Here is a 25,708-nt window from a genome sequence, read left to right as displayed (position 1 = left end):
AGGGTTTCTGTTGCGGGGGAGGAAGATTAAGGAGATTGTGAGCTGCTCTGAGATTCGAACTGGAGGGCAGTATATAAATCCAATATCTTCTTCTTCTTCTCCCATTGTGTGTTCTTTAGTCTTGGGCAGGGTTTTTTTTTGTGGCAGGAACTCCTTTGCATGTTAGGGCACACAACCCTGATGTAGCCAATCCTCCAAGAGCTTACAGGGCTCTTCTTACAGGGCCTTCTGTAAGCTCCAGGAGGATTGGCTACATCAGGGGGGCGTGGCCTAATCAAAGGAATTCCTGCCACAAATAAAACCCTGGTCTCGGGCTACCGGAATACTGCGGAAGAGACACGGGGCAGAGCAAATAGCAATGCTAGACCCATAACAGAGCACTCACCCCAGAGAACGAATCCAGAGGGGCAGAGAACTGTATGGGATGTACCTCTTCCAAAATGCCCCCTGTCAGGAGGAAGAGAACATTTTCTTAAAATCCTTGTCTCTCTCATGCTCTCTCCACATGTGAAAGACTAACCTATCAAGAAGGTGGATTCTTAGCTTAGACCTCCTTCTTGCTTTACCGGGTTTCTGCATACTTTCACATGAGAAGGATTTAAAAGGAGCCCCGTGCATGCCCTGCAAAGTGGTACAGTCCTGCAAGAGCTATACCACTTGTCTTTTTGAATGTTTGGATGGGCTTTGACGATCCCCCCCCCCCCTTTCCTGGGTGGAGGCAACTGAAATTTGTGTTCAGGTCTTTGAGGCTCCTCCAGAGAGTTTATGGAGGAGGAAAGGTTTAGGGGTTGCAGTGGGCAATCGACGGTGCAGCCACACCTGCTAAATAATGCAGCTGCAGTCCACTTCAGAAACTGTTTTAAAGTGGATTTTGCCATTTCACTCAGAAAATCCCGTCGGGAAGTGCCTTAAAAGTGGGTCGAAAGTGCATTATTTAGTGTGTGTGAACATACCCAAAGTGTACCACTTTAGTCCCCCTTTGGAACTAGACCAACCCTTTGGAACTACTCTTCTTTGGGGAGGGACGGTGGCTCAGTGGCAGAGCATCTGCTTGGTAAGCAGAAGGTCCCAGGTTCAATCCCCGGCATCTCCAACTCAAAAGGGTCCAGGCAAGTAGGCATGAAAAACCTCAGCTGGAGACCCTGGAGAGCCATGAATGGGGCTGTGGCTCAGTGGTAGAGCATCTGCTTGGCAAGCAGAAGGTCCCAGGTTCAATCCCTGGCATCTCCCACTAAAAAGGGTCCAGGCAAATAGGCATGAAAAACCTCAGCTGGAGAGCCATGAATTGGGCTGTGGCTCAGTGGTAGAGCATCTGCTTGGCAAGCAGAAGGTCCCAGGTTCAATCCCTGGCATCTCCCACTAAAAAGGGTTCAGGCAAATAGGCGTGAAAAACCTCAGCTGGAGACCTTGGAGAGCCATGAATGGGGCTGTGGCTCAGTGGTAGAGCATCTGCTTGGCAAGCAGAAGGTCCCAGGTTCAGTCCCTGGCATCTCCCACTAAAAAGGGTCCAGGCAAATAGGCATGAAAAACCTCAGCTGGAGAGCCATGAATTGGGCTGTGGCTCAGTGGTAGAGCATCTGCTTGGCAAGCAGAAGGTCCCAGGTTCAGTCCCTGGCATCTCCCACTAAAAAGGGTCCAGGCAAATAGGCATGAAAAACCTCAGCTGGAGAGCCATGAACGGGGCTGTGGCTCAGTGGTAGAGCATCTGCTTGGCAAGCAGAAGGTCCCAGGTTCAATCCCCGGCATCTCCAACTAAAAAGAGTCCAGGCAAGTAGGCGTGAAAAACCTCAGCTTGAGACCCCGGAGAGCTGCTGCCAGTCTGAGTAGACAATACTGATTTTGATGGACCGAGGGTCTGATTCAGGCAGTTTCACATGTTCATATATGTTCATACGACAGGGCTTTTTTTGTAGCAGGAACTCCTTTGCATATTAGGCTACACTCCCCTGATGTAGCCAATCCTCCAAGAGCTTACAGGGCTCTTCTTACAGAGCCTACTGTAAGCTCTTGGAGGATTGGCTACATCGGGGGGGGGGTGTAGCCTAATATGCAAAGGAGTTCCTGCTACAAAAAAAAAAAGCCATGGAACTAAATCTCACTTTATCTTCCCTGTGGCTTCTAAAGTACGGGAAATTTCTGGTAACCCTCACTTTAGTCCTGGGTGGAGGGGAGGAAATAACAGATTTGGAGTTCTGGGTGCCCTAGTTAGCAGAGAGACTTAAAAGCTTGTGACAGGGCAGTAGTAGATGGTCAGAGGCCCGGGGTGGCAACCAAAGGCAAGGTTCCCCAGGGATCCGCTTTGAACCGGATCGGCAAGCTGAAACAGCTCAGGAGCCAACAGAGGTCAGAGTTACGGGGCACGCCTGAAAGAAGAGAAGGTCCCCAAACGAGGAAGGCAAGCCCGTGAGCGTTTCTAAATGGTAACCAGATTGGGGCGAAATAGAGAGGGGGAATCGTCGCCCGACAGTTCTGTCAGGGATTCTGCTTGCTGGAGACGGTGCGAGCCTCCCATTTCCAGTATCCCACTGTGGGGCGGAGATCAGGGTACGAAGGGACTAGCGAAGGGACGGGGCAGGCCACACCCCCTTTGGGCTCTCCCCCCCCCTCCCCTTTTCCATGTCATCGGTTCGAAAATGCCTTGGTTTTTCTCTGCTGCGTTGTTAACTTTGCTAGAGGGTGGAGAATTACGGGCCACGATGTCTCTTGGTGCCTTCTTGCCGTGTTTATTTTCTGACTTACTGCTCTGACGTTGCATGTTCCTCCTCTCTCCTCTCTCTCTCTTTCTCTCTCTCTTTTTCTCTCTCTCTCCGCTGCTGCATTTTGGCATCTTTACAGCTATCACATAATCAGGTAATTTCTGATGCCTCATCTCACCTTCCTTCCTCTTTTTAATTTGTTCCTTTTTTTTTAATGACATGGCTGCAAATTTGGTCTGCGCCCATAGGATGGATTCCTTACAGTGGCTAAGAAAACCACTCGAGATTCTCCCTCCTGAAAGTTTTATTGCACAAAATGCATGCATGCAGCTGTGGAACTTGGGTTAGGTAGGCTTTGGGCAAGATCCAAGCCTGCGTCTCAAAACGGGTGCATCTCGAGGGTAACTGCTGTTGCAGTGCAAGAAGTGAAAAATCTCCTAAGATTCCAAAGCTGCCCAGTCGCCGAGGAGGCTGCCCTCTGTGTCTCTGTTTGCTTCTTTAGTATTGCCTCCTCCCAGTCAGCAAGGGGGCAGCTGTCTTTCCACCCAGTGTGGAAAGTCAGTGTGGATCAGTCAGTCCGTCCAATGCAGAGACTGGATAAAAACGCCCACCTTCAGAGGAAGTGTCTTGCTGCAACTCTGCGTGAGTCACTGAGAAGGCATGCCCTCTTGGAATATATGTCTTCTTCTTCTTCTCATTACCCATTGTCTCAGGATGGCTTGTTACTATGGTCTTTAAAAGTATTCAGTGCAAGAGTGGTTTGTGCCTCCAACTTCAGCTCCGAAAAAAAGTTCTTTGATGCTGTTTTCAAAACGTGATCTTGCTCTTTTAAAGCCCTCTTTGTCCCCATTGCCTTCTCTAACTTGCTGCAAATTTACGCCCGGTTCACACACATGCATTGGTTACACGATGGCAGCAATACCAAGAGGCTTATTTCCCGTGTGGATGAGCTGCCACAAACTAAGTACAGTTAGAGCTTCTGAGGTTGGCTTGGGTGCCAAACAACTAGTAGGCACCCACCTTTTGACTGCAGACAGTTAACGCTGTCTCTGGGAGTTTCACTGTCCTTTGCTCCACCAGTCTCTGCTGACTGGGTAGTGCCAAAGAGGATTTTTCCTAACACACCTATCAAAGTTACTTCCGGCGTAAAACTGAACTGGTATTCACTCTTATTTCCCAGTGCGATAGGAGGATGCCACCCTACATCCATAGACAATAGTAGTTGAGGGCTGTTTTCAGTTGAACTCCAGATGTTGATCTCAGAAAGGTTGGCAAGGAGTGCCAATGTGGTTAGAAAGAAAATGCCCTCCTGTGGGGCAGAGGGTGGGGGCTAGAAGGGTGTTTTTTCTGCTTCCGCAAGCGGCTAGAAGGGTGTTTTTTCTGCTTCTGCAAGCGGCTAGAAGGGTGTTTTTTTCTGCTTCTGCAAGCAGCTTCCGCAAGCGGCTAGAAGGGGTTTTTTTCTGCTTCTGCAAGCAGCTTCCACAAGCAGCTAGAAGGGTTTTTTTTCTGCTTCTGCAAGGAGCTTCCACAAGCGGCTAGAAGGGGTTTTTTCTGCTTCTACAAGCAGCTTCCGCAAGCGGCTAGAAGGGGTTTTTTCTGCTTCTGCAAGCAGCTAGAAGGGTTTTTTCCTGCTTCTACAAGCAGCTTCCGCAAGCAGCTAGAAGGGGTTTTTTTTTCTGCTTCTGCAAGCAGCTTCCGCAAGCAGCTAGAAGGAGTTTTTTTCTGCTTCTGCAAGCAGCTTCTGCAAGCGGCTAGAAGGGGTTTTTTCTGCTTCTGCAAGGAGCTTCCACAAGCGGCTAGAAGGGGTTTTTTCTGCTTCTACAAGCATCTTCCGCAAGCGGCTAGAAGGGTTTTTTTCTGTTTCTGCAAGCAGCTTCCGCAAGTGGCTAGAAGGGGTTTTTTCTGCTTCTGCAAGCAGCTAGAAGGGTTTTTTCCTGCTTCTACAAGCAGCCTCTGCAAGCAGCTAGAAGGAGTTTTTTTCTGCTTCTGCAAGGAGCTTCCACAAGCGGCTATAAGGGGTTTTTTCTGCTTCTGCAAGCAGCTTCCGCAAGCGGCTAGAAGGGGTTTTTTTTCTGGTTCTGCAAGCAGCTTCCGCAAGCAGCTAGAAGGAGTTTTTTTCTGCTTCCTCAAGCAATTTCCGCAAACAGCTAGAAAGGTGTTTTTTCTGCTTCTGCAAGCAGCTTCCACAAGCTTTTCTTGTCAGGCCCGTCCCACCTTGTTTGGCTAACCCAGGGGGGGTGCCCAGCCTGCAAGCACCTTTGGAAGTCTTGCATCATAGGGAGAGCTGCCACAAAACAGCTGCTGCAGAAGGAAGAGCCGGCTGGAAAACGGTTGCCACAACTTACTTTCACGGGGAAGACCCTTGTGTTGCGGCAGCAGCTGCCGCCCAGTTATTGTTTTTAAAAATCTGCACAGCCAATCACACGTCTCCAAGGGCCGAGCAGAAGGCTTTTGCTGGGCAAAAGGCCTGCCCGTTTTGTAAAAAACAGGAAAGGTGGCAGGAAAGGTGTCGGCATATGCCACGGTGCCTGCTGGCATCATGTTTGGGGAGCCCTCTGTTAACTTGCATTTGGAAGTTGTTAGCAAAAAAGGAATTCCCTTCATGTTTTCTAGGGCTTTTTTTTGTAGCAGGAATTCCTTTACATATTAGGCCGCACTTCCCTGATGTAGCCAATCCTCCAAGAGCTTACAGGGCTCTTCCTACAGGGCCTACTGTAAGCTCCAGGAGGACTGGCTACATCAGGAGGGTGTGGCCTAATACCGGGGCTTTTTTGTAGCAGGACCTCCTTTGCATATTAGGCCACACCCTCCTGATGTAGCCCATCCTCCAAGAGCTTACAGGGCTCTTCGTACAGGGCCTGCTGTAAGCTCCAGGAGGATTGGCTACATCAGGGGTGTGTGGCCTAATACCAGGGTTTTTTTTAACAGGGCTTTGCATATTAGGCCACACCCTCCTGATGTAGCCCATCCTCCAAGAGCTTACGGGCCTCTTCATACAAGGCCTACTGTAAACTCCAGGAGGACTGGCTATATCGGGCGAGGGGAGGGTGTGTGTGGTCTAACACGCAAAGGTGTTCCTGCTACAAAAAAAGCCCCGATTTGTTTTCAATGCAAAGTCCTTTTCAAATAAAGGGTGAGATGGGTTAGAAATTGGGTCAGAGCTGTCGGAGTTGCAACCGTACAGAACCAGCCGCCCTTGTCGGTCACGTAGAGACAATCAAAGCAAGCTGGAGGAAAATGTTTTAAAGCTGTAGCCGATCGAGGTGTCAATGGGTCATTTGGGGGACGCGACGGGGCTGAAGGCTTCACGGGGCTTATACTTCCGGCCTGCCAGACACGCTTTGAAAAAGGCGTTTGGGGCAGGAAGGGGGAAGGCACGCGGGGAATCCATGAACAATTTTAAATCAACACGGGGGTCTTTCGTTTCCTAAACTGCGAGAACCGCTGCTTTTGAAGGCCCTCGGGGAGTCCCGGTTGCAACCCCCCTTCCCCCACCACACACACAAAAGAGCCAAATATATGTGGAAATGATATGTGGGTCCAGGGCTTCTTTTCGGTAGCAGGAACTCCTTTGCATATTAGGCCACACACCCCTGATGCAGCCAATCCTCCGAGAACTTACAGGGCTCTTAGTACTGGGCCTACTGTAAGCTCCAGGAGAATTGGCTACATCAGGGGATGTGGCTTAATATGCAAAGGAGCTTCTGCTAGAATTCCACCCCTGGGCCACACACCCCTGATGTAGCCAGTCCTCTTGGAGCTTACAGGACTCTTCTTAACAAGGCCTACTGTAAGCTCCAGGAAGATTGGCTACATCAGAGAGGTGTGGCCTAATATGCAAAGGAGCTTCTGCTAGAATTCCACCCCTGGGCCACCCACCTCTGATGTAGCCAATCCTCTTGGAGCTTACAGGACTCTTCTTAACAGGGCCTACTGTAAGCTCCAGGAGGATTGGCTACATCAGAGAGGTGTGGCCTAATATGCAAAGGAGCTTCTGCTAGAATTCCACCCCTGGGCCACACCTCCCTGAATCAGCCAGTCCTCCGAGAGCTTACAGGGCTCTTAGTCCGGGGCCTACTGTAAGATCCAGGAGGATTGGCTACATCCGGGGGGGTGGGGGGGTGGCCTAATATGCAAAGGAGTTCCTGCTACAAAAAGCCCTTTGTGGGTATAGCTGTTTCCTCCTCTGTACGGAACTGTTCCCCACGAAGGAAACGGATCACGAACGCTGAAAGGGCACTGTTCCCCAGCCCCACCGGCTGCTAGTGGTGGCGGTGGCTAGTGGCTAGAGCTTCGGCAGATTTCACCTTCTCTCGCCTCATCCGAGCTGCTTCCGCACATCCCCGCGCTTTTCGGCATGTTCCCCCTCCCCGCCTCTCTTTCCTGCCTTCTCATGACGTGCCAATCTTCTCAACTTCTCCACAGCAAGGACACAAACCAGGACCTCGTAACTGCTGAAATGTCCAGGGATTATTCTGTTTTAGCAAGCGTTGGGTGGGAGGCGGTTAAGTTCCCTGACCCAACCCAACCTCCGAGCTCTTTCTAGCTTTTCTGGACTCAGGGGTTGGTGGTGGGGTTGACATAGCAACAGATGCTGTCCTGGAACGATGCGGGGCTACACAGATTAGTCACAGACGGGACAAACCTTGTAGGGATCTCTTCCTCCCACACCCCCTTCCTTGACACCTACCCCCTTCAAGCGTGGAGCAGCCGTGGGACTTGAGGCTGAGGAGAGCGGGGTTTGAGGAGGGGAGGGGCTTCTGTGAGTTCTGATTGAGGGGAGGAAGTTCAGTGAGGTCTGATGCCATAGAAGACCACCTTTCCAAAGCAGCCATTTTCTCCAAGCAGAGGTGATCTCTTGTCACCTAGAGATGATTTGTAATCCCAGGAGTTTTCCAGCTGCCACCTGAAGGCTTAGAAACCAAATATCTCACAGTGCCGACAACTCAATGTACCAAATAATTTTTTTTACTGAAATTCTTGTGTTTAAACCTCGAGAGAGCCAGTTTGGTGCAGTGGTGAAGTGCGCGGACTCTTATCTGGGAGAACCGGGTTTGATTCCCCACTCCTCCACTTGCAGCTGCTGGAATGGCCTTGGGTCAGCCATAGCTCTCTTATCTGGGAGAACTGGGTTTGATTCCCCACTCCTTCACTTGCAGCTGCTGGAATGGCCTTGGGTCAGCCAGAGCTCTCTTATCTGATAGAACTGGGTTTGATTCCCCCATTCTCCACTTGCATCTTCTGGAATGGCCTTGGGTCAGCCAGAGCTCTCTTATCTGGGAGAACCGGGTTTGATTCCCCACTCCTCCACTTGCACCTGCTGGAATGGTCTTGGGTCAGCCAGAGCTCTCTTATCTGGGAGAACCGGGTTTGATTCCCCACTCCTTCACTTGCACCTGCTGGAATGGCCTTGGGTCAGCCAGAGCTCTCTTATCTGGGAGAACCGGGTTTGATTCCCCACTCCTCCACTTGCACCTGCTGGAATGGCCTTGGGTCAGCCAGAGCTCTCTTATCTGGGAGAACCGGGTTTGGTTCCCCCACTCCTCCACTTGCAGCTGCTGGAATGGCCTTGGGTCAGCCAGAGCTCTCTTATCTGGGAGAACTGGGTTTGATTCCCCCCTCCTCCACTTGCAGCTGCTGGAATGGCCTTGGGTCAGCCAGAGCTCTCTTATCTGAGAGAACCAGGTCTGATTCCCCACTCCTCCACTTGCAGCTGCTGGAATGGCCTTGGGTCAGCCAGAGCTCTCGCAGAAGTTGTCCTTGAAAGGGCAGCTGCTGTAAGAGCGCTCTCAGCCCCACCCACCTCACAGGGTGTCTGTAAAGGAGATTGTGACTGCTCTGAGACTGAGATTCAGGGTATAGGGCAGATATAAATCCAATATCTTCTTCTGAATTCTTTCAATATTGCACTCAAATGCAAATATAAAATATCACCATCCACCAAGGTTCACATTGCTATTTCTACAGTTTCTCTATTGAGTACTCCATATATATGTGTGTGTATGAACACATCCAAGCATAAGAACAAGAACATAAGAGAAGCCATTTTAGATCAGGCCAGTGGCCCATCCAGTTCAACACTCTGTGTCACAAAAAACCCAGGTACCATCAGGAGGTCCATCAGTGGGGCCAGGACACTAGAAGCCCTCTCACTGTACCCCCTGAAGCACCAAGAATACAGAGCATCACTGCCCCAGACATAAAAACATAAGAGAAGCCATGTTGGATCAGGCCTGTGGCCCATCCAGTCCAACACTGTGTCACATAAGAACATAAGAGAAGCCATGTTGGATCAGGCCTGTGGCCCATCCAGTCCAACACTCTGTCACATAAGAACATAAGAGAAGCCATGCTGGATCAGGCCAATGGCCCCTCCAGTCCAACACTCTGTGTCACATAAGAACATAAGAGAAGCCATGTTGGATCAGGCCAGTGGCCCCTCCAGTCCAACACTCTATGTCACATAAGAACATAAGAGAAGCCCTGTTGGATCAGGCCAATGGCCCATCCAGTCCAACACTCTGTGTCACATAAGAACAGAAGAGAAGCCATGTTGGATCAGGCCAATGGCCCCTCCAGTCCAACACTCTATGTCACATAAGAACATAAGAGAAGCCCTGTTGGATCAGGCCAATGGCCCATCCAGTCCAACACTCTGTGTCACATAAGAACAGAAGAGAAGCCATGTTGGATCAGGCCTGTGGCCCCTCCAGTCCAACACTCTATGTCACATAAGAACATAAGAGAAGCCCTGTTGGATCAGGCCAATGGCCCATCCAGTCCAACACTCTGTGTCACATAAGAACATAAGAGAAGCCATGTTGGATCAGGCCAATGGCCCCTCCAGTCCAACACTCTATGTCACATAAGAACATAAGAGAAGCCCTGTTGGATCAGGCCAATGGCCCATCCAGTCCAACACTCTGTGTCACATAAGAACAGAAGAGAAGCCATGTTGGATCAGGCCTGTGGCCCATCCAGTTCAACACACTGTGTCACACAGTGGCCAGAAAACCCAGGTGCCATCAGGAGGTCCATCAGTGGGGCAAGGACACTAGAAGCCCTCCCGCTGATGGACCTCCTGGTGGCACCTCGAGTGAGGCTCAAGTCTTCACTCCTACTGTCCAAAAATGAATCCAATTGGATTACCGGTCCTTATTGCTCCGTTTTGGGTAAACCTTCTCCCAGGAGATATTTTGATTTAGTCGTCAATCCAAAAGGAAGTTGGTGGACGCTGCGTTCCTTCAGTTTTTGACGTCTCCGTCAGCGTGGAGTATCCGATGCAGTGTATTTTCTCTGGACGTCGATGCTAATCTCGTATCGTTTCCTTCGCGGAATGTCGTAGCCGTTGCTGACATTTCGCTCGCATTAATCATGCGATCAATGCGAACGAAATGTCAGCCAGGCTGTGATGGAGTGCTTGTGGCAAGAGATTTGGGTTCCTAGATTTGCAGTCTATTTTCCCAGGGTCCCTTTTGGTTGTGTAACCACTGGAAGGTTGCCAACCCTAGGGGAGAAAGGATAAAAATAGAGAAGAATTAATAGAGAGTAAAACTCACCAAGGAAGAAGCTGGCCCAAAAAACAACAAAATTCCCTGAGAAGAAGACGACTGCAGATTTATACCCTGCCCTTTCCTCTGAATTAGAGCCTCACAGCGGCTCACAATCTCCTACTCGCCCCACACCCTGTGCCAGTTTGGTGCAGTGGTGAAGTGAACGGACTCTTATCTGGGAGAACCGGGTTTGATTCCCCACTCCTCCACTTGCACCTGCTGGAATGGCCTTGGGTCAGCCAGAGCTCTCTTATCTGGGAGAACCGGGTTTGATTCCCCCCTCCTCCACTTGCACCTGCTGGAATGGCCTTGGGTCAGCCATAGCTCTCTTATCTGGGAGAACCGGGTTTGATTCCCCCCTCCTCCACTTGCACCTGCTGGAATGGCCTTGGGTCAGCCAGAGCTCTCTTATCTGGGAGAACCGGGTTTGATTCCCCCCTCCTCCACTTGCACCTGCTGGAATGGCCTTGGGTCAGCCAGAGCTCTCTTATCTGGGAGAACCGGGTTTGATTCCCCCCTCCTCCACTTGCACCTGCTGGAATGGCCTTGGGTCAGCCAGAGCTCTCTTATCTGGGAGAACCGGGTTTGATTCCCCCCTCCTCCACTTGCACCTGCTGGAATGGCCTTGGGTCAGCCAGAGCTCTCTTATCTGGGAGAACCGGGTTTGATTCCCCCCTCCTCCACTTGCACCTGCTGGAATGGCCTTGGCTCAGCCAGAGCTCTTTCATCTGGGAGAACTGGGTTTGATTCCCCCCTCCTCCACTTGCAGCTGCTGGAATGGCCTTGGGTCAGCCATAGCTCTGGCAGAGGTTGTCCTTGAAAGGGCAGCTGCTGTGAGAGCCCTCTCCAGCCCCACCCACATCACTGGGTGTCTGTTGTGGGGGAGGAAGGTAAAGGAGATTGTGAGCCGCTCTGAGACTCTTCGGAGGGGAGGGCAGGATATAAATCCAATATCTTCATCTACCTCACAGGGTGTCTGTTGTGGGGGAGGAAGGGAAAGGAGATTGTGAGCTATTCTGAGACTCTTCGGAGTGGGGGGGGGGATATAAATCCAATATCATCATCATCTTCTTCTGTGAGGTAGGTGGGGCTGAGAGCCAGTTTGGTGTAGTGGTTAAATGTGCGGACTCTTATCTGGGAGAACTGGGTTTGATTCCCCACTCCTCCACTTGCACCTGCTAGCATGGCCTTGGGTCAGCCATAGCTCTGGCAGAGGTTGTCCTTGAAAGGGCAGCTGCTGGGAGAGCTCTCTCAGCCCCACCCACCTCACTGGGTGTCTGTTGTGGGGGAGGAAGGTAAAGGAGATTGTGAGCCGCTCTGAGACTCTTTGGAGTGGAGGGCGGGATATAAATCCAATATCATCATCTTCTTCTTCTGTGAGGTAGGTGGGGCTGAGAGCCAGTTTGGTGTAGTGGTTAAACGTGTGGACTCTTATCTGGGAGAACCGGGTTTGATTCCCCACTCCTCCACTCGCAGCAGCTGTGAGAGCCCTCTCAGCCCCACCCACCTCACAGGGTGTCTGTTGTGGGGGGAGAAGAGATAAAAAATTGTAAGCTGCTCTGATTCAGAGAGGAGGGCGGAGTATAAACCTGCAGTCGTCTTCCTCTCGCAGCAGCTGCCCTTTCAAGGACAACTCCTGCAAGAGCTATGGCTAACCCAAGGCCATCCCAGTAGCTGCAAGTGGAGGAGTGGGGAATGCTTCATAAACATTCCTAACCGCTCCCCACCAGCTCTGTGTAGCTCTGCTCACTGCAACCCATTCCATTGTCTGATGAAGTATGCAGGCGTACACAAGCTTACATTCGGCATAAAATTTGGTTGGTCTTCAAGGTGCGACTGGACTCCCAACTTTGTTCTCCAGGAAGAAGTTTCCCAACCTGGATCTCGCAACCCTACTCCCCATCTCCCGCCTCCTTCCTCCCCCGGCATCCCCAAGGGACATTTTCCAAGCAGCTCATTTTTCAGCCTCAGGCATTTAGCTGGGTCTTAAGTTTCTCGTCTGGCTCCTTTGCGGATGGAATAATAAGAACATAAGAGAAGCCATGTTGGATCAGGCCAATGCCGCATCCAGTCCAACACTCTGTGTCACCTAAGAACATAAGAGAAGCCATGTTGGATCAGGCCAGTGGCCCATCCAGTCCAACACTCTGTTTCACATAAGAACATAAGAGAAGCCATGTTGGATCAGGCTAGTGGCTCATCCAGTCCAACACTCTGTGTCACATAAGAACATAAGAGACGCCATGTTGGATCAGGCCAGTGGCCCATCCAGTCCGACACTCTGTGTCACATAAGAACAGAAGAGAAGCCACGTTGGATCAGGCCAGTGGCCCATCCAGTCCAACACTCTGTCACATAAGAACATAAGAGAAGCCATGTTGGATCAGGCCAACGGCCCATCCAGTCCAACACTCTGTGTCACATAAGAACATAAGAGAAGCCATGTTGGATCAGGCCAATGGCCCATCCAGTCCAACACTCTGTGTCACATAAGAATATAAGAGAAGCCATGATGGATCAGACCAATGGCCCATCCAGTCCAACACTCTGTGTCACACAGTGGCAATTTTTTTTTGTGGCTAATAGCCACTGATGGACCTCTGCTCCATATTTTTATCTAAACCCCTCTTGAAGGTGGCCATGCTTGTGGCCGCCACCACCTCCTGTGGCAGTGAATTCCACATGTTAATCACCCTTTGGGTGAAGAAGTACTTCCTTTTATCCGTTTTAACCTGTCTGCTCAGCAATTTCATCGAATGCCCCCGAGTTCTTGTATTGTGAGAAAGGGAGAAAAGTTCTTTCTCTACTTTCTCCATCCCACACATTATCTTGTAAACCTCTATCACGTCACCCCTCAGTCGACGTTTCTCCAAGCTAAAGAGCCCTAAGCGTTTCAACCTTTCTTCATAGGGAAAGTGTTCCAGCCCTTTAATCATTCTAGTTGCCCTTTTCTGGACTTTCTCCAATGCTATAATATCCTTTTTGAGGTGCGGCGACCAGAACTGCACACAGTACTCCAAATGAGACCGCACCATCGATTTATACAGGGGCATTATGATACTGGCTGATTTGTTTTCAGTTCCCTTCCTAATAATTCCCAGATTAGATTGCTTTAAATGCCTGCTAAGAATGTTAGATTGCTTTAAATGCCTGCTAAGCGGAACTAGGGAAGTCAATTTAGGAGCTGGGTCTTACTTGTGTTCTTGGCATAGGGCAGGGGTGGCCAAGGGTAGCTCTTCAGATGTTTTTTCCCTACAACTCCCATCAGCCCCAGCCATTGGCCATGCTGGCTGGGGCTGATGGGAGTTGTAGGCAAAAAACATCGGGAGAGCTACCCTTGGCCACCCCTGACATAGGGGGCTGTTCTAAGGTTGCCATCCTATAAAAAACTGGAGTATTAACAAAATAACACTTGAAAAGGGAAAAGTTACCCATAATATCATTCACCCTCTTAAAGCAAAACAGCTATAAGACAGAAACTTATTAACAAAATTCCGATATGTTTCACAAATTGCAATTAATAATCGGTTACAAGTTCAAATACAAAATCTTTTCAAAATACATTGTCCATTCAAAATGCACCGTCTATCCAAAGATTCACGTGTGCGTGTCAATTTCCGACTTTGGAAGCTTCAAATAGGATCCACCCACTCCTGTCGGAAATTGACATGCGCATGTGAACGGTCACATCTGACCGTTAGAGCGGTTCCTCAGTGGAACAGGCTCCCTCGGGAGCTGCTGGGCTCTCCTTCCTTGGAGGTTTTTAAACAGAGGCTAGAGGGCCATCTGACAGCAATGCGGATCCTGTGAATTTAGGGGGAGGTATCTGTGAGTTTAGAGCGGTTCCTCAGTGGAACAGGCTTCCTCGGGAGGTGGGCTCTCCTTCCTTGGAGGTTTTTAAGCAGAGGCTAGATGGCCCTCTGACAGCAGTGCGGATCCTGTGAATTTAGGGGGAGGTATCTGTGAGTTTCCTGCATGGTGCCGGGGGTTGGACGAGATGACCTTAGAGGTCTCTTCTAACTATGATTCTGTGAATCTTTGGATGGGTGGTCTATGCTGCAGAGTCTTGTGAGCAAAAATTCTACTTTGTGAGCTCCTGGCATTAAAGTTGTGAGCCTCCTGCATCAATTGGTGTGCTCTGGGGTCAAGCTAAGACAAAAATGTGTTTGTTTCTTTATTTACATTAGCCTTTTATCCCGCCCTCTCTGCAAGCGGACTCAGGGCGGCTTACGACAGTCGTTTACACGATTTAAAACAATAAGTCAATAAAATCTATAAAACATTAATACAATTAAAATTTAAAAACTATTCCACGGTGCTGCACCGTTACTATGTTGGCGGTTCTGCTTTTCAGACGGTTGGTCACCGGGAACTCTAGCTGATGTCAGGGGGCAGCTCTCTCTCGGTTTAAGCATCGAAGGCCTGTTGAAACAATTCGGTCTTACAGGCCCTGCGGAAGGTAGGAAGGTCCCGCAGGGCCCTTATGGCCTCCGGGAGAGCATTCCGTAACTCTGGTGCTGCCACCGAGAAGGCCCTGGCTCGTGTCAAGCGGTGGCTAGAAAGCCATCTGACAGCAATGCGGATCCTGTGAATTTAGGGGGAGGTATCTGTGAATTTAGAGCAGTTCCTCAGTGGAACAGGCTTCCTCAGGAGGTGGGCTCTCCTTCCTTGTCCAGCAGTGGACAGCAGATTTTTTGTCCCTGAATGCAGTGCTCTCTGGGGGATATATGGGGAAAGGCGGTCCCGCAAATAAACAGGTCCCTGACCATAAAGGGCTTTAAAGGTCAATACCAACACATTGAAATGATCCAACAGGGCTTCTCTTATGTTCTTATGTGACACAGAGTGTTGGACTGGAGGGCCACTGGCCTGATCCAACATGGCTTCTCTTATGTTCTTATGTGACACAGAGTGTTGGACTGGATGGGCCACTGGCCTGATCCAACATGGCTTCTCTTATGTTCTTATGTGACACAGAGTGTTGGACTGGAGGGGCCATTGGCCTGATCCAACATGGCTTCTCTTATGTTCTTACGTGACACAGAGTGTTGGACTGGAGGGGCCACTGGCCTGATCCAACAGGGCTTCTCTTATGTTCTTATGTGACACAGAGTGTTGGACGGGATGGGCCATTGGCCTGATCCAACATGGCTTTTCTTATGTTCTTATGTGACACAGAGTGTTGGACTGGAGGGGCCATTGGCCTGATCCAACAGGGCTTCTCTTATGTTCTTATGTGACACAGAGTGTTGGACTGGATGGCCATTGGCCTTATCCAACAGGGCTTCTCTTATGTTCTTTTGTGACACAGAGTGTTGGACTGGATGGGCCACTGGCCTGATCCAACATGGCTTCTCTTATGTTCTTATGTGACACAGAGTGTTGGACTGGATGGGCCACTGGCCTGATCCAACATGGCTTCTCTTATGTTCTTTTGTGACACAGAGTGTTGGACTGGAGGGGCCACTAGCCTGATCCAACAGGGCTTCTCTTATGTTCTTCTGTGACACAGAGTGTTGGACTGGATGGACCACTGACCTGATACAACAGGGCTTCTCTTAGGTTCTTATGTGACACAGAGTGTTGGACTGGATGGGCCACTGGCCTGATCCAACAGGGCTTCTCTTACGTTCTTATGTGGCACAGAGTGTTGGACTGGATGGGCCACTGGCCTGATACAACAGGGCTTCTCTTAGGTTCTTATGTGACACAGAGTGTTGGACTGGATGGACCACTGACCTGATACAACAGGGCTTCTCTTAGGTTCTTATGTGACACAGAGTGTTGGACTGGATGGGCCACTGGCCTGATCCAACAGGGCTTCTCTTACGTTCTTATGTGGCACAGAGTGTTGGACTGGATGGGCCACTGGCCTGATACAACAGGGCTTCTCTTAGGTTCTTATGTGACACAGAGTGTTGGACTGGATGGACCACTGACCTGATACAACAGGGGCTTCTCTTAGGTTCTTATGTGACACAGAGTGTTGGACTGGATGGGCCACTGGCCTGATCCAACAGGGCTTCTCTTACGTTCTTATGTGGCACAGAGTGTTGGACTGGATGGGCCACTGGCCTGATACAACAGGGCTTCTCTTAGGTTCTTATGTGACACAGAGTGTTGGACTGGATGGGCCATTGGCCTGATCCAACATGGCTTCTCTTATGTTCTTATGTGACACAGAGTGTTGGACTGGATGGGCCACTGCCCTGATCCAACATGGCTTCTCTTATGTTCTTATGTGACACAGAGTGTTGGACTGGATGGGCCACTGGCCTGATCCAACATGGCTTCTCTTATGTTCTTATGTGACACAGAGTGTTGGACTGGATGGGCCACTGGCCTGATCCAACAGGGCTTCTCTTACGTTCTTATGTGGCACAGAGTGTTGGACTGGATGGGCCACTGGCCTGATACAACAGGGCTTCTCTTAGGTTCTTATGTGACACAGAGTGTTGGACTGGATGGGCCACTGGCCTGATCCAACAGGGCTTCTCTTACGTTCTTATGTGGCACAGAGTGTTGGACTGGATGGGCCACTGGCCTGATACAACAGGGCTTCTCTTAGGTTCTTATGTGACACAGAGTGTTGGACTGGATGGACCACTGACCTGATACAACAGGGCTTCTCTTAGGTTCTTATGTGACACCAGAGTGTTGGACTGGATGGACCACTGACCTGATACAACAGGGCTTCTCTTAGGTTCTTATGTGGCACAGAGTGTTGGACTGGATGGGCCACTGGCCTGATACAACAGGGCTTCTCTTAGGTTCTTATGTGACACAGAGTGTTGGACTGGATGGACCACTGACCTGATACAACAGGGCTTCTCTTAGGTTCTTATGTGGCACAGAGTGTTGGACTGGATGGGCCACTGGCCTGATACAACAGGGCTTCTCTTAGGTTCTTATGTGACACAGAGTGTTGGACTGGATGGGCCATTGGCCTGATCCAACATGGCTTCTCTTATGTTCTTATGTGACACAGAGTGTTGGACTGGATGGGCCACTGCCCTGATCCAACATGGCTTCTCTTATGTTCTTATGTGACACAGAGTGTTGGACTGGATGGGCCACTGGCCTGATCCAACATGGCTTCTCTTATGTTCTTATGTGACACAGAGTGTTGGACTGGATGGGCCATGGGCCTGATCCAACATGGCTTCTCTAATTTTCTTCTGCTCTTCCATGCTCTCAGCCTAAAACGGAAGAGAAGACATTTATGGATGCCACCTTGGGTTCCCCCGTTTAGGAGAAAGCCAGGGTTTAAAAGAATAAATATATTTTCTTTGTTGACTTCCTATCCAGATGTGGCTAGGGAACATACTGAGGCCCTGCGCTTGTAGGACAAAGCACTAACTAATCTTTCATGTGTGTGTTTCTGTGTGTGTGTGTGTGTGTACCAGCCAGTAGAGGGGCACATAGTACGGGTCAGCTAGGCGACCACTCATCTCAGAGGGTGGAAATGGCGCCAGAAAGATCGGGGGGGATGTCCCTGATGTTGTGCATTTCCGTTGCAGGTGGCGCCTGGGTAGCATCCGGACGTACAACCCTGAGCAGATCATGCTGAGCGCGGCGGTGCGGAGGTCCAGCCGGGATGTCAACATCATGAAAGAGAAACTGATCTTTTCAGGTAAGGCCCGGTGATTTTTGTACTTTGGATTCTGCAGAGCGGACAGATCTGTTTCTGTCCAATACTCTCCGGCGACTTGATCCTGGCAAAGCAGAATGCATGACTTTTCCTTTTCAATTTTTAAAATTTACTCTTCCTTTTTTTTCCCGGCACACTCGCAGTGGGAGGCACTTGGCATCGGAGAAGCTTAAATACCTTCCACGGGAACAGTTTTGTTGGGTCGCGTTGAATAGTGGGTTCGATACATGAGGAGGCTTAGCTGTGGTTGATCTTTATTAGCGATTTTAAAAGGTCAAGGCAGTCCCCTGTGCAAGCGCCGGTCGTTCCGACTCTGGGGTGACGTCGCATCCCAACATTTTTACGGCAGACTTTCGACGGGGTGGTTTGCCATTGCCTTCCCCGGTCATCTACACCAGGGGTGATCGACGGTAGCTCTCCAGATGTTTTTTTTTTGCCTACAACTCCCATTGGCCATGCTGGCTGGGGCTGATGGGAGTTTTAGGCAAAAAACATCTGGAGAGCCACTGTTGGCCACCCCTGATCTACACTTTCCCCCCAGCAAGCTGGGTCCTCATTTGACCAACCTCGGAAGGATGGAAGGCGGAGTCGACCTTGAGCCATTTACCTGAACCTAGCTTCCGCCGGGATCGAACTCAGGTCGTGAGCAGAGAGCTCGGACTCCAGTACTGCAGCTTTACAGCTCTGCGCCACGGGGCTCCTGTAGCTGTACTAACCTGGCGTAATAACACTCCAGTGGTATCTTAAGGGCTAGCAGCATTTCTTTCAACACGAGGTTTTGTAAGCCAGAGCAACAGCAGACCTCTGCCAAAAACCAACTAGTGAGTTTTTGTCAGTGTCAAAATTTGAGCCGGAGGCTTCCGCCCTCTCGGCCGTTGCGTAGGGCTGTTTGGAAACCACCTGGCAGTTCACACCAGCATTCGGCCGGCTGCGATCGCTTCTGCAAACGAGAACCCGAATTCAGCTCCCACTGGGCAGTTCAGCTTTTTGGAACTGTGTCTTGCAGGTCTCGGCCACTAGGTGGCACCATGCTCATTGGCATTTGCTTTCCTCCCCCCGGCAAGGTAAGAGAGCCTTGCTGTTGAACTGGTGGCGTCGCTTTCACCCGCATGGTGGCGGGTCTCGGGTACGGCTGCGCCTCTCGGGCGATGGGTTGATCTCGCTTGCTCCTCTGCTCCGGGATGCTTTTACTAACCCCAAACTATTCCAGAAGGTAGCCGGGTCGTGCGGTAGAAGAGCTGCATTCGAGTCCAGCGACAACTTAAAACGGGGGGGAACGCCTTGGAGAGTCAAGGTGTCCCCTTTGTTAGATACAAGTAGGAATGGCCATTGCTGAGTCCTCGTGGCCCAGCCCGAAGGTGGGAGGGGGGGCTGCAAAGAGAGGAGTCGGGATGCAGAGGTGTCGTGGAGCCACATGCGGCTCTTTCACACACACATTATGTGGCTCTCAAAGGCACCACTGCTCATTGGCCAGCTTGGAGAAGGCAGTTCTCTCTTTAAAGCACTTCTCCAAGTAAGTCAGCAGCTTGGAGAATGCACTTAAAGTTGCTTTCTTTCCACCTTCCTCTATCTATTTTCCTTCCTTCCCTCCCTCCCCATCTATTTTCCTTCCTTCCTTCCTTCCTTCCTTCCTTCCTTCCATTCCTTCCTTCCTTCCTTCCTTCCTTCCTTCTTCCTTCCTTCCTTCCTTCCTTCCTTCCTTCCTTCCTCCCTCCCTCCCTCCCTTCCTTCCCCTCCCTCTCCATCTATTTTCCTTCCTTCCCTCCCCATCTATTTTCCTTCCTTCCTTCCCTCCCTCCCTCTCCATCTATTTTCCTTCCTTCCTCCCTCCCTCCCTTCCTCCCTCCCTTCCTTCCCTCCCTCCCTCTCCATCTATTTTCCTTCCTTCCTTCCTTCCTCCCTCCCTCCCTCCCTCTCCATCTATTTTCCTTCCTTCCCTTCCTTCCTTCCTTCCTTCCTTCCTTCCTTCCTTCCTTCCTTCCTTCCTCCTCCTTCCTTCCTTCCTTCCCTCCCTCTCCATCTATTTTCCTTCCTTCCTCCCTCCCTCCCTCCCTTCCTTCCTTCCTTCCTTCCTTCCTTCCTTCCTTCCTTCCTTCCTTCCTTCCTTCCTTCCTCCCCATCTATTTTCCTTCCTTCTTTCCTTCCTTCCTTCCCTCCCTCCCTCTCCATCTATTTTCCTTCCTTCCTTCCTCCCTCCCTCCCTCCCTCCCTTCCTCCCTCCCTCCCTCCCTTCCTTCCCTCCCTCTCCATCTATTTTCCTTCCTTCCTTCCTTCCTTCCTTCCTTCCCTCCCTCTCCATCTATTTTCCTTCCTTCCTCCCTCCCTCCCTTCCTCCCTCCCTCCCTCCCTCCTTCCTTCCTTCCTTCCTCCCTCCCTTCCCTCCCTCCTCTCCATCTATTTCCTTCCTTCCTTCCTTCCTTCCTTCCTTCCTTCCTTCCTTCCCTCCCTCTCCATCTATTTTCCTTCCTTCCTCCCTCCCTCCCCATCTATTTTTCCTTCCTTCTCCCTCCCTCCCTCCCTCTCCATCTATTTTCCTTCCTTCCTCCCCATCTATTTTCCTTCCTTCCTTCCCTCCCTCCCTCCCTCTCCATCTATTTTCCTCCCTCCCTTCCTTCCTCCCTTCCTTCCTTCCTTCCTTCTTCCTTCCTTCCTTCCTTCCTTCCTTCCTTCCTTCCTTCCTTCCTTCCTTCCTTCCTCCCTCCCTCCCTCCCTCCCTCTCCATCTATTTTCCTTCCTTCCTTCCTCCCTCCCTCCCTCTCCATCTATTTTCCTTCCTTCCTTCCTTCCTTCCTTCCCTCCCTCTCCATCTATTTTCCTTCCTTCCTTCCTCCCTCCCTTCCTTCCTTCCTTCCTTCCTTCCTTCCTCCCTTCCTTCCTTCCTTCCTCCCCATCTATTTTCCTTCCTTCCTTCTTTCCTTCCTTCCTTCCCTCCCTCCTTCTCCATCTATTTTCCTTCCTTCCTCCCTCCCTCCCTCCCTCCCTTCCTTCCTTCCTCCCTCCCTCCCTCCCTTCCTTCCCTCCCTCCCTCTCCATCTATTTTCCTTCCTTCCTCCCTCCCTATCTATTTTCCTTCCTTCCTTCCTTCCTTCCTCCCTCCCTCCCTCCCTTCCTTCCTCCCTCCCTCTCCATCTATTTTCCTTCCTCCCTCCCCATCTATTTTCCTTCCTTCCTTCCTTCCCTCCCTCCCTCCCTCTCCATCTATTTTCCTTCCTTCCTTCCTTCCTTCCTTCCTTCCTTCCTTCCTTCCTTCCTTCCTTCCTTCCTTCCTTCCTTCTTCCTTCCTCCCTCCCTCCCTCCCTTCCCTCCCTCTCCATCTATTTTCCTTCCTTCCTTCCTTCCTTCCTTCCTTCCTTCCTTCCTTCCTTCCTTCCTTCCTTCCTTCCTTCCTTCCTTCCTTCCTCCCATCTATTTTCCTTCCTTCCTTCCTTCCCTCCCTCCCTCTCCATCTATTTTCCTCCCTTCCTCCCTCCCTCCGTTCCTTCCTTCCTTCCCTCCGTCCCTCTCCATCTATTTTCCTTCCTTCCTCCCTCCCTCCCTCCCTTCCTTCGTTCCCTCCCTCCCTCCCTCTCCATCTATTTTCCTTCCTTCCTTCCTTCCTTCCTTCCTTCCTTCCTTCCTTCCTTCCTTCCTTCCTTCCTTCCTTCCTTCCTTCCTTCCTTCCTTCCTTCCTTCCTTCCTTCCTTCCCTCCCTCCCTCCCTCCCTCTCCATCTATTTTCCTTCCTTCCTTCCTTCCTTCTTCCTTCCTTCCTTCCTTCCTTCCTTCCTTCCTTCCTTCCTTCCTTCCTTCCTTCCTTCCTTCCTTTGTTCCCTCCCTCCTCTCCATCTATTTTCCTTCCTTCCTTCCTTCCTTCCTTCCTTCCTTCCTTCCTTCCTTCCTTCCTTCCTTCCTTCCTTCCTTCCTTCCTTCCTTCCTTCCTTCCTCCAACTCTCAGACTTCTGATGTTCATGTCTTGTGGCTCTCAAGCATCTGACATTTCTTCTATGTGGCTCTTGCATTAAGCATATTCAATCACCCCTGCTCTGCACATTGACTGGGCGAGCTGTGTAATCCCCGCTTATGGGCGTTAATTCACGTACATCCTCCATGTGGCCACAATGGTCAGTATTTCTCTTACACTCTTACAGGCCGACTGCTCTCTTCCTTGTATTTCACGGTCGGCGTTTGATTTCTCTCCTTGCTGGCTGCACTAGAGTCCTCTTTGGTTGGCCGCGCTCTCTCCTTTTTCCTTCCAGTTCGGTATAGTGGTTAAGTGTGCGGACTTTTTTCTGGGAGAACCGGATTTGATTCCCCGCTCCTCCACATGTGCCCGCTGATGTGACCTGGAGTCAGTCACAAGTTCTCACAGAGCTGTCCTTGAAAGGGCAGCTTCTGGGAGAGCTCTCTCAGCCCCGACCCACCTCACAGGGTGTCTGTTGCGGGGGAGGAAGATAAAGGAGATTGTGAGCCGCTCTGAGACTCTTGAGATGCGGAGTGGAGGGCAGGATATAAATCCGATATCTTTGACCTTCTTCTGTCTTGTTCCTCCCCCAGAAATCAACGACGGAGTGGAGACGACGGACGAGCTGTCACTGTGCTCCGAGAACGGCTACGCCAATGAAATCGTGACGCCCATGGACCACAGAGAGATGAAGATGCGTCTCGACTGAAGGGCGGGAAGCCGGCGGTCCTGGGGACGCCCCACTCTTCCTTGGCGCGACAGCTCTTTCAGGAGCAGCTGTGGATGGGACTCCTCCCCTACCAAACTGTTACCGTGGTGGACTTCCTGAGAGCGGCCTGGTGCCTCTCTGGAAACCGAAGCTCGGCTGGGGTTTTTTTTGGTTTTGTAAATAGGTCCCTTTTTTGTGGTCCTTTTTTTCTTGCATATTTGAGGCGGGGAGTGTACATATTCACTCGGAGGAAGCCGACGGTCAGATAACGCCGTCTTCTGGCTGGGCCAGCCAATGATAGATCGGGACGCAGGGACAAGGCAGCGGGCGAAAGAACCCTCTCGTCTTCTCCGCTCCCCTCCTGGGGGCAGCCGTTGTTAGCTGACCTTATTTAAATATGTATGTTGTGAAGCTTTTGTGAAGTGTCGTTTACTTCTTCTTGGGGGGGGGGGGATCTGGATACGAGAGATTGGTTGCTAGGATACCGTAAACCTGTCCGCATCGCGGAAACTTCCGGAAAGGGAGTGTGGGGGGGGCCTAACTCTTAAGGATAGACTCCAAGCCAAACGGTTGCTCGTGTCCTTGGCTGTTTTCAAAATGGAGAAATGAAGCGAGGGGTGAGGTAACAGGAAGTGAGGGGCGGCAACTTCCTGCGGTGGTCCCGGCGCAGCTTCTACCAAGAATAATATCTGCTGCTCTGTGCTGCCTCTGAAGAAACAGCTGCCGTGTTCTAAACTTCTCTAGGTACTCGAAGGTTTGATTCGCACACAAAGGGGTATCACTCACAGACCCTGTCGCTGCATCTTGTATCAGTGGCTTGTGAATGGTCTTCACCAGGGGTGGCAAAAACTACAGCTCAGGAACCACATTTGGCTCTTTCGTACATGTTATGTGGCTCTTGAAGCTCCCACTGCCCTGTTGGCCGGCTTGGAGAAGGCATTTGTCTCTTTGAATCGCTTCTCTGCAGCTTGGAGAATGCATTTAAAGTTAAATTTGCTTTCTTTTCACCTCTCTCTTCCTCCTCCTGAAGAGGCAGTTTGGTGTAGTGGTTAAGTGTGCAGACTCTTATCTGGGAGAACCGGGTTTGAATCCCCACTCCTCCACTTGCAGCTGCTGGAATGGCCTTGGGTCAGCCATAGCTCTGGCAGAGGTTGTCCTTGAGAGGGCAGCTGCTGTGAGAGCCCTCTCAGCGCCACCCACCTCACAGGGTGTCTGTTGTGGGGGAGGAAGGTAAAGGAGATTGTGAGACGCTCTGAGACTCTTCGGAGTGGAGGGCGGGATATAAATCCAATATCATCTTCTTCTTCTCCCTCCCCATCTATTTTCCTTCCTTCCTTCCTTCCTTCCTTCCTTCCTTCCTTCCTTCCTTCCTTCCTTCCTTCCTTCCTTCCTTCCTTCCTTCCTTCCTTCCTTCCTTCCTTCTTTCCTTCGTCTCTTTTTCCCTCCCTCCCTCTCTTCCTCTCTCCCTTCCTCCCTCCCTTCCTTCCTCTCCCTTCCTTCCTCCCCCCCTCCCTCCCCCCCTCCCTCCCTCCCTCCCTCCCTCCTCCCTTCCTTCCTTCCTTCCTTCCTTCCTTCCTTCCTTCCTTCCTTCCTTCCTTCCTTCCTTCCTTCCTTCCTTCCTTCCTTCTTGTCTTGCAGCTCTCAAACATCTGATGTTTATTATATGTGGCTCTTGCATTAAGCAAATTTGGCCACCCCTGAAGATGGTTGCACTTGACCACGCATGGTCTTTCAGTGCGGCAGAGCGGTTAAGAGCAGCAGACTCTAATCTGGAAAATTGGGTTGGATCCCACACTGCTCCCCGCAAAGCCTGTTGGCTGACCCCAGAGCAGTCACAGGTGCCTCAAAACGTTCTCCACCCCCCACTTCACAAGGTGGGTGTTGTGGGGAGAGGAAGGAAATGTGCTTGTAAGCCATTTGGAGACTTCATAAGGGGTCTAAAAGCCTTCTCTTCTTTCACATCTGCAGTTCATCCCTTATAATCACAGCATTATGTGCACTGACCTATCAGAAAGCTGCGGTGGAGAGGGAAATGTCTGCTATTCACTATGGAGTCAGTTGCATTGGAGAGAGCCAGTTTGGTGTAGTGGTTAAGTGCGGACTCTTCTCTGGGAGAACCAGGTTTGATTCCCCACTCCTCCACTTGCACCTGCTGGAATGGCCTTGGGTCAGCCAGAGCTCTCTTATCTGGAAGAACCGGGTTTGATTCCCTCCTCCTCCACTTGCAGCTGCTGGAATGGCCTTGAGTCAGCCATAGCTCTCTTATCTGGGAGAACCTGATTTGATTCCCCCACTCCTCCACTTGCAGCTGCTGGAATGGCCTTGAGTCAGCCATAGCTCTCTTATCTGGGAGAACCGGGTTTGATTCCCCACTCCTCCACTTGCACCTGCTGGAATGGCCTTGGGTCAGCCAGAGCTCTCTTATCTGGGAGAACCTGATTTGATTTCCCACTCCTCCATTTGCAGCTGCTGGAATGGCCTTGAGTCAGCCATAGCTCTCTTATCTGGGAGAACGGGTTTGATTCCCCACTCCTCCACTTGCAGCTGCTGGAACGGCCTTGGGTCAGCCAGAGCTCTCTTATCTGGAGAACCGGGTTTGATTCCCCACTCCTCCACTTGCAGCTGCTGGAATGGCCTTGGGTCAGCCAGAGCTCTCTTATCTGGAGAACCGGGTTTGATTCCCCACTCCTCCACTTGCAGCTGCTGGAATGGCCTTGGGTCAGCCAGAGCTCTCTTATCTGGAAGAACTGGGTTTGATTCCCCACTCCTCCACTTGCAGCTGCTGGAATGGCCTTGTGTCAGCCATAGCTCTGTCAGAGCTGTCCTTGAAAAGGCAACTTCTGTCAAGCGCTCTCTCAGCCCCATCCACCTCCCAGGGTGTCTGTTACGTGTGTGTGTGGGAGGAGGGGGGGAAGGAGAGGAGATTGTGACCACTCTGAGACTCTGAAATTTAGAGTATAGGGCAGGATATAAATCCAATATCAGCATCATCATCATCATCATCTTCTTCTTCTTCTTCATCACACACCCGTTGGACTGAAGTAGTTATTTTACAAACTGGGATTTTCCTACGTGGACAAGAACTTCTGGCTAACAAAAAGCTGCAATCTGGAACCCAGTCCCAAAGAGGGGGATGTTTATATTTCATGGGAGCCCACAG

At 50.9% G+C, this 25,708-nt stretch overlaps 1 protein-coding gene and 2 non-coding genes across 4 annotated transcripts in view; all 3 read left to right on the top strand.

Annotated features, from left to right (window-relative positions):
• GDPD5 (glycerophosphodiester phosphodiesterase domain containing 5) overlaps nt 1–22,959 on the top strand; it is a 177,747-nt gene extending 154,788 nt beyond the window's left edge. Inside the window, exons 14-16 of one of the 2 annotated variants that reach the window (XM_060235039.1) lie at nt 2,836–2,850; nt 17,770–17,882; nt 22,433–22,959. In XM_060235039.1, the coding sequence (XP_060091022.1) occupies nt 2,836–2,850; nt 17,770–17,882; nt 22,433–22,548 (244 nt within the window). In that variant the 3' untranslated portion in view covers nt 22,549–22,959. The remainder of the gene's footprint in view (nt 1–2,835; nt 2,851–17,769; nt 17,883–22,432) is intronic. The other variant, XM_060235040.1, reaches the window with a different exon arrangement.
• On the top strand, nt 1,159–1,230 carry TRNAA-GGC (transfer RNA alanine (anticodon GGC)). Its single transcript has one exon. It is a non-coding gene; the product is annotated as a tRNA-Ala (tRNA).
• On the top strand, nt 1,680–1,751 carry TRNAA-GGC (transfer RNA alanine (anticodon GGC)). Its single transcript has one exon. It is a non-coding gene; the product is annotated as a tRNA-Ala (tRNA).
• Nucleotides 22,960–25,708: the final 2,749 nt, after the last annotated feature.

Source organism: Heteronotia binoei, chromosome 3 (assembly GCF_032191835.1).
Source record: "Heteronotia binoei isolate CCM8104 ecotype False Entrance Well chromosome 3, APGP_CSIRO_Hbin_v1, whole genome shotgun sequence".
Classification (NCBI taxonomy): domain Eukaryota; kingdom Metazoa; phylum Chordata; class Lepidosauria; order Squamata; family Gekkonidae; genus Heteronotia; species Heteronotia binoei.
Note: the sequence above shows the minus strand (reverse complement) of the source record. Positions and strands in the feature narration are given on the sequence as shown.